Genomic DNA, 7,757 nt, shown 5'->3' on the forward strand with positions numbered 1-7,757 from the left:
ACCTGAGACCTCCAGTGGGACCTGCAAACCCAGACACCTCTGCCAAAGCAGCATCAGGAAACAGTGACCTGATGGCACTTGTGTGTGGCTGAAAAACATCTCTGAGGCAAGGGGCGGGGGGAGCAGAGCGGGACGTGACTGCCTGTGGAAAGCCTGCCTGCTGCAGCTGTGGGGCACGGGCAAGGCAGGCCAGGACAGGGGAAGCCAGGCAGGACAAGGCAAGGCCAAGCAAGAGCAGCGGACGCAGCACAGCAGCCCCCAGCAGCTCAGCGGAGCCGGCGCGGCAGGGGCGTGGCCTGCACCACAGCGGGGGGGCGTGACCCACGGCAGGGGCGTGGTCTACCCACAAGAGGCGTGGCCAGGGCTGGCGTGTCCCCGCCCCCTACCGCCCTCAGCCCACTATCACGCCACCACCGCCTCGGGGTCCGCCCCCTCGGCGCCTGCCGATTGGCTGGCGGGGCAGGGCAGGGCGGGGCGGCACGTACCGGCTACGCTTATAGCGGCGGGGGGGCGGCGGCGGCGGCCACGACAGGACGCGATGGAACGAGTCGTGCTGGTGACCGGTGCCAGCGGGTGAGCGGCGGGTACCGGGGGGAGGGAGAACCCTAATAGAGCCGGCTAGAGTGAGCCAGGATGGGCTTGTCCCGGCTAGCTCCGCCCCGGTGACCGAGCGGGCTGGGGTGAGCCGGGGCGCGTCGGGCCAGGAAGCTTGGCTTGGCTTGGCTCGGCTCGGCTCGGCTCGGCCCAGCCCTCGAGCGCTGTGTCTGACACGCTACCGTTTGCAGCGGTGTGGGGCTAGCGCTGTGCCAACGGCTGCTGGAGGAGGATGGCCGCATCCATCTCTGTATCGCCTGCCGCAACGCTCAGAAGAGTGAAGCCACTCGCGACCTCATCCTGGCCGCCCACCCCAATGCCCAGGTCTCCACCGTGGAGGTGGACCTAGGTAACCTGGCTTCGGTCCTGCGTGTAGCCCGTGAACTCCGCTGCAGGTATTGGATCTCAGTTCTCCACCCCACCGAGCCCCCTCTCTGTCCTCATGCCGCACCACCGGACCCCCTTGTCCAACCTCTCCTCTCTCACCTCTGTTTCTTCACCGCACAGGTTTAAGCGCCTGGACTTTGTCTACCTCAATGCTGGGATCATGCCCAACCCACACGTGAACTTTAAGGCACTCTGGCATGGTCTCCTCACTGGGTAGGAGATGTTGGGGCGGGAGTGGGGGCTGGGTCCTTAGTTTGCAGGCAGCAGGGGGTTCTGGCAGCACCCCCATGGTCGAGGCATGCCCTTTGCTCCAGAATTGAAGGCCCTGTCCCCATTCCCTGCTGTGACAGGATGTGTGGGTGGGCTAGGCAGCTGGGTGAAGTGCTGAGGGGCTCCAAGGCTGCTTCTGATCCCTGGTGGGATTGGGGTGAGAGGTGAGTCTTCACCCAAAGCCTGCAGTATCTGATCCTGGGGCTCGAGTGAAAAGCACCAGCGGGTTGTGGGGAAGGTGGAGTTTGCTCTTGCTGGCTCTCCTTAATGTCTTGATTCCACTGTGTGTGTTTGTAGTTGATCTCAGCTGTGGGCCACAGTATTTTGTGAAGCTGAGTCTATAAACACCTTGGGGATAAGCATCCATTCTGCTGCCAGCATCATGGGGAAGCTGAGCTAGGGAGCAAGGTGACAGTCTGTAGAGTCTAATACAGTTGCTGGAGCGTTGGGCACAGACACTGGAGTGTTCTCCTTACCTGAATTAAGCACGGCCCCAGGGCTTAGTTTTGTGTTGGAGCTGGCTTTGAAGCTGAGTGTGAAATGAAAGGGAAATGCTGTTGTGTTTAAAGGCATTTTTACTGGGGTGAAGTGAAGCAAGGGATAAGTCCAGTCAGTAATGAGACACTTACACATAAAGGGGATGGGATTTTCTGTAACCCTTTTCCTGCTAGTTTTCTCATGGGTTAGTGGAGCCCTTGAAGGTGAAACCAGAGAGTCTATGTGGAGCCTGTGAGGCAGGGGATGCTGCTGGAGGACTGAAGTGGGGGAGCAGTAGGTATCTCCTGGCGGTGTTCCTCTCTAAAGTCCACTGCTTGGCTTCCAGGAGGCTGCTTCACATGTTGACCACTGCAGAAGGCGTCATGACCCAGACAGACAGGCTTAATGGAGATGGACTGCAGGAGGTGTTTGCTACCAACCTCTTTGGACACTTTATCCTGGTGAGGCTCCATGTGAAGATGGAGCCCTTGGTCTGGGGGTTGGTGTGGGTAGGGATGGGCACAGGTGGCACTGATGCCACAGCTGTGTTTTACAGGCTCAGACACTGGTGCAGGCTGCAGCCTGACAGATAACCAATGCTGGGGCTAAGATCATTGTTGTTGGAAGGGTTAATGTAATCTCATGGCAATGGATAGAGGTAAACCATAGGTAGCTCTATCCAGAGCAACCACCAAGACTTGTCTGTGTTAGGTTCTCAGGGACTCAACCGAGCTGTGTAAGAGAATGGTTGTAAACTCTCCTGGTGGACCCGGGGCTGAAGTTACACCTGAGCAGCAGCTGCTTCTGGCTAGTCCAGTGAAGCATGGCCAAGACTAGGACCTCTGAGAGAAGCTGATAGCTTTTAAGGACTGCAGGGCTCTACTGCAGGGCTTCACAGTCCCTGTGCTGAGCAAGTCCACAATTGTTTTGCAGGTTCGTCAGCTCGAGGCTCTGCTCTGTGGCAACGAGAAGCCCTCACGACTCATCTGGACCTCTTCCAGCAATGCCAGGGAGTCTGCCTTCAGCCTTTCTGACTATCAGCATGCCAAGGGGAAGGAATCATACAGCTCCTCCAAATATGCTACTGACCTGACCAGCGTGGTTCTGAACAGGAAATTCAATAAGCAGGTGATGATGAAGCCTGCATGCCTGAGGAAGCCTAATAAGCTCCTGCTGCTGATAATTAGCATAGCTGTGAATGAAGGCAGCTTGGTAACAACAAAGCAATCCAATATGTTCCTTAATGAGCTAAACACAGCTGAGGCTGAACCGGTAGCCTGGCTGGGGGAGAATCTGCTACAGAGATTGCTGCTGGGGGTCTGGGGTCAGAACCCTGCAAGCAGAGGGCTTCAAGAGCAGTCCTTAAGTTGAAAAGCTGCAGCTGTCCCTTTAGACCAAAGGAAAAAGCTGCTGCTCCTGTTGGGCATGCCTGCCTATCACAGCAGGGCTGCTCGGGCAGCTGTGCCTGCAAGCACTCGAGCTGCAAGCTCTGCTGCCTCTCTTGATGGCTCCATGCTGCTGTTCAAGTGTTTGTGCTCAGACACTGGCACAGGTTGCCCAGGGAGGTGGTGGAAGCCTCATCCCTGGAAGTTCTGAAGGCCAGGCTGGATGTGGCTGTGAGCAACCTGAGGTGTCCCTGGCCATGGCAGGGGGCTTGGAACTGGCTGATCCTTGAGGTCCCTTCCAACCCTGACAGTTCTGTGATTCTGTTTATCACACCCAAGATGTGTGAGCAGTTGCTGGATTCTTGTTGCTGAGTGGCAGCCCTAAGCCAGCAGCAGTGACTGCTCTCTCTTGAAGAACAGGGTGCCCAGGGAGGTCCTGGATGCACCTTCCCTGGAGGTGTTCAAGGACAGGTTGGATGAGGCCTTGAGCAGCCTGAGCTAGTGGAAGGTGTCCCTGCCTGTTGGAAGTAGATGATCTTTAAGGTCCCTTCCAACCCAACCCATTTTATGATTCTATACTTCAGGAGAAATAGTCCTAGGCAGCTGGACATGCCCCTTGAAGGTGAGGTGGCCTTTGGGCTGAGTGGGCTGTAATTAGTGGGGTGCTGCTGCTGAGCTGCATGTGGGCTGCACCATGAGGTTGGGATGCACTGGGAGGCTGTCTCATGGGCTTACAATGGGCACAGATTTAACTTGAGCACCTCCAGCTTGGGGGTCTCAGAAATCACTGCATCTGATCACTCTTTGGTAACTTTAGAGGAAGACCATCTGCTGTTAGCTGGTTCTGTGCTCTCCTCCTCTGGGGAGCACAAGGAGGGAAGGAGCATGATCTGTTCTGGCTGTTGTCTGTGTGCACACTGACTCTGTTTCTTCTCTGCAGGGTCTGTACTCCAGTGTTGTTTGTCCTGGCCTTGTTATGTCCAACATGACCTACAGGATTTTGCCAGTCTTTCTGTGGAAGCTGCTGATGCCCATCATGTGGCTGGTAAGTGGAGCCCCTGGCTGCTGGGGAGCTCAGGTAGCCCTGCTCTGATACATTGCACTGCAAGTAAGGTGCAGCATGTCTGCCCATGCTGCTGTACAGCTCTTCCTCCTGCTGCATTGGGCAGCCTGGACTCCCTTTGGCACCCTGGGGCCCTGATTTCTGAGCTGAGCTGGGGGGTTCAGTGCTGTACACGGAGCCAGGGCTCAGTTCTTCAGCCACAGCAGCGTTTGTGAAGCTCTCCTTGGGAGGTTTGCCAGCCTGCTGTGGGCTTCTGAGCTCTGCCATTTTGGTGGCAGCAGAGCTCAGAACAAAGCTTGGCCACTTGTGCTTTGAAATGCTTGTTTTGCTAACAGGTTCTGTGTGTCTCAGTGTCCTTTCCCTCTCCCCAGAAGGCAGTGTCTCCTGCTCTCTTCTTTCCATCCTTCTGGAAAGCAAAGCCTGCTCTTCTCTTCTGCCTCTTCCATTGCTTTCCTTGCCTTTCTTCCTTTGGGATTCAGCTTTTCAGGGTCCATCCCTATGCTCTGAGTCTTGATGCTCCTGCAGCTAGCTTGGCTTTTCTTCTGGCAGCAGCTGATCCTAAGGGATCACATTTCTCCTGTCAGAGGAGGGGCAGTGCCTTCTCAGTTGTCCTCAGCACTGGCAGGACTGCAGGTCCTTCTGCCCCCTGCCATAGGTGCTCCTGAGACCATTCAAGAGGTGGTGCCTGCAAGGCTTGTGTGGCTCTTGCCTCTTGCTTTGGGGGTGATCACAGAACTGTCAGGGTTGGAAGGGACCTCAAGGACCAGCCAGTCCCAACCCCCCTGCCATGGCCAGGGACACCTCACACTACATCCCTGGCCTTCAAAACCAAGTGAGGCTTGCTGAGCTGCTGGGTGGCTCCAGGGAAAACTAATTTGCAGTGCAGAAGGGATGCTTCAGTAGTCAGCTTTGAGAAGCACTTTCACCTCTGGTGGATCATCTGCTGTGGGTGGGTTTGCAGGGGGCTTGATGGAGAAGCCTCTGGCCACACCATGCTCTCTGTCCTGTGCTGCTTTCCCCCTCAGATCCGATTCTTTGCCAAGACCTACACTCTGACACCCTACAATGGAGCAGAAGCTCATGTGAGTAGCTGACAGCTTGCTTGGCTTTTAACATGTCACCCCTCTGGGCAGCTCTTCCAGGGTCTGCTGGCTTGAGCAGAGATCCTCACAGCAAGGCTGGAGGGTGGGAGGGTGGGGGCCAGGCGTGAGCAGGACTGCTCAGCCAGGTGATGGCTTCATAACCTTCAGCAGGTGCCTCTCAAATGACTTGATTCTAGAAAACCACTCTTGCTCCTGCCTCCAGCAGGGAGAGTGCTGCTTTCCCCCTTGGCAGTGAGGCAGCCATAGTCATGCAGATGGCCTCCATACCTCCCAGGGTGTGGAGGTGGGAATGCAGGGCACAGCGTGTGCCAAGCACAGCAGTGAGCAAGCTCAGCATGGCCAAGATGCTCAAGTGGCTTAGCACTGAGGCATGAACAGGGTAGGGCATAGAATCATGGAATTGTTAGGGTGGGAAGGGAGCTCAAGGCTCAGCCAGTTCCAGCCCCCCTGCCAAGGGCAGGGACACCTTGCACTAGAGCAGGTTGCTAAGAGCCACATCCAGCCTGGCCTTCCACCACCTCCCTGGGCAACCTGTTCCAGTGTCTCACCAGGTCACAGCTGAGGAGAGCCAGGTCAGAACTGCTTCTCCAGCTATCAAGTGTTGCCCTGCTTGCTCAGAGCACCTGTGTATAGTGTGGTCTCCTGTGTCCACTGGCAGCTGAGTCCTTGACTGCAGGCTTGGTTGGGATAAGTGTGTCCTGGACTTGAGCCCATTTGTGCTGTTCTCCCTAGGTGTGGCTGTTCAAACAGAAGCCAGAGTACCTGGATGAGCTTGTCAAATACCACAGCTGCACTTCTGGATTGGGAAAGAGCTATGTGGAGCCCAGAAAGGTAAATGAAGCAGCAGCCTCCTGCTGCAGGGGGCTCGGCTAGGGAGCTGCCATCCGCCTCGTGAGAGAGGGTTGGTGCTGGAGTGGGAGCAATGCCTGCTGGATGCTAAGCAACAATAATGGATGTGGGGCTAGCTGAGCTTTCCCAGGGTGACTCCTGCTCAGGCTGGAGCGTGGAGGGCAGTGGAGATGTTCTGGCTTGCAACCTGGTGCCTTTAGTTGCCTCTTTCTGAACAGGGGAGCCCTGGAGATGCACTTTGCCCATCCCCAGAGCTGCCTTCTGTGTCCCTGCTGGCTGCAGCCAAGGTTGTGGCCTCACAGTGCTGCTCTTATTCTCTTCCAGATTGATGTGGATGAAGAAACTGCTGAGAAATTGTATGAGAAGCTGTTGGAACTGGAGAAGCAAACTCTGGAGAGATACAGTGATCTGCTAGATTAACTAAAGGCAGTCTCAGCTGGGTGTCAGTCTTGTATCAGGGACAGGAGCTGTTTTCCATCCCTTTCTGGTGCTACTGAAATAAATGTTGCCTGCTGTTCTGCAGGCACATGGCTTCAGACCCCACCTTGCTTCCTGGCAGAAGGTGAACAGTTCCTGACAATGGAGGTGTGGAAACTGAAGGGAAATGCTTTTTAGTCTCTTTTTTTGTTAGGGGATAGTTTTCTGGCATAAAACTGGAGCCCTGGAGTGGGTGGATGCTGCCTCAACAGGGCTGCAAAGCAGTGCCTGGCAAAAGCATGACTGAGCTGTGCACAGCTCAGGAGCAGCCTCTCAAAACATCTGCCCTGCACCAGCTTGGCTCTGGCAGTCTGTCTGGGTGGTTCAAATGCATTGCCTGGGGGGGATCCTGAAGCACTTGAAGGCTTGTCTTCAGAGGAGCTGCTCTCACCCTGGCACACCAAAGCTGGGGCAAACCTTGCAGACATGCTCCACAAGGCTGAACCTTACTGCAGGGCAAGCTCTGCTCAGCATCTGAAAGCCAGCTTCCTGAAGAGCTGGCCTGAGAATCATGGGATGGCCCAGGCTGGGAGGGAGCTCCAAAGCTCCTCCAGTCTGACCTCCCTGCAGCCAGCAGGGACATCCCCAGCTAGATCAGGCTGCCCAGGGCCTCTTGTTGAGCCTCACCTTGAATATCTCCAGGGAAGGGACCTCAACCACCTCCCTGGGCAGCCTGTGCCAGCGTTCCACCACCCTCAGAGTCAAGAACTTGCTCCTGAGACCCAATCTAAATCTGCTCTGGTTTGAAGCCACTGCCCCTTCCTGCAGCTGTGGGAACTGATGTCTTGCTGTCCCTTGGGGCCACCATCAGGCTTCTAGCCACAACTGGCTAGAGAGGCTGAAGCCATTGATGTTAACCTGTGCTCAGGGCTGCTCTGCTCTGTTGGAGCAGGAGGTGAGAGGTTCCCATGGGGTTTTATCTCTTTAAACACCTTTTTATGCACAATCTACTGTACCAAGTATTCTCCCTGCTGTCTGTCTGGGGAACTTCAAGTACCTGGTGTACTTCACGTGCTGCAATGAATAAATGGTTGGGACTGACTTGGCTCTGCTGCAGTGGTGGATTTGCTCCCAACAGCTTGCCTTGGAGGGCTGGGAGGGAGGTTGCCTTGCCCTGTCCATTATATAATGGATGGAAACTCCAGCACAGGA

At 55.8% G+C, this 7,757-nt stretch overlaps 1 protein-coding gene across 1 annotated transcript; it reads left to right on the top strand.

The window, feature by feature from the left end:
- The first annotated feature begins 484 nt into the window (after positions 1-484).
- On the top strand, positions 485-7,083 carry HSD17B7 (hydroxysteroid 17-beta dehydrogenase 7). Its single transcript, XM_009909107.2, has 9 exons — positions 485-573; positions 786-989; positions 1,102-1,194; positions 2,075-2,189; positions 2,662-2,856; positions 4,054-4,158; positions 5,202-5,258; positions 6,012-6,110; positions 6,453-7,083. Exons 1-9 carry the CDS (start codon positions 539-541, stop codon positions 6,546-6,548), a joined length of 999 nt encoding a protein of 332 aa, XP_009907409.2. The 5' UTR covers positions 485-538; the 3' UTR covers positions 6,549-7,083.
- The last annotated feature ends 674 nt before the right edge of the window (positions 7,084-7,757 follow it).

Source organism: Dryobates pubescens, chromosome 11, assembly GCF_014839835.1.
Source record: "Dryobates pubescens isolate bDryPub1 chromosome 11, bDryPub1.pri, whole genome shotgun sequence".
NCBI lineage: Eukaryota > Metazoa > Chordata > Aves > Piciformes > Picidae > Dryobates > Dryobates pubescens.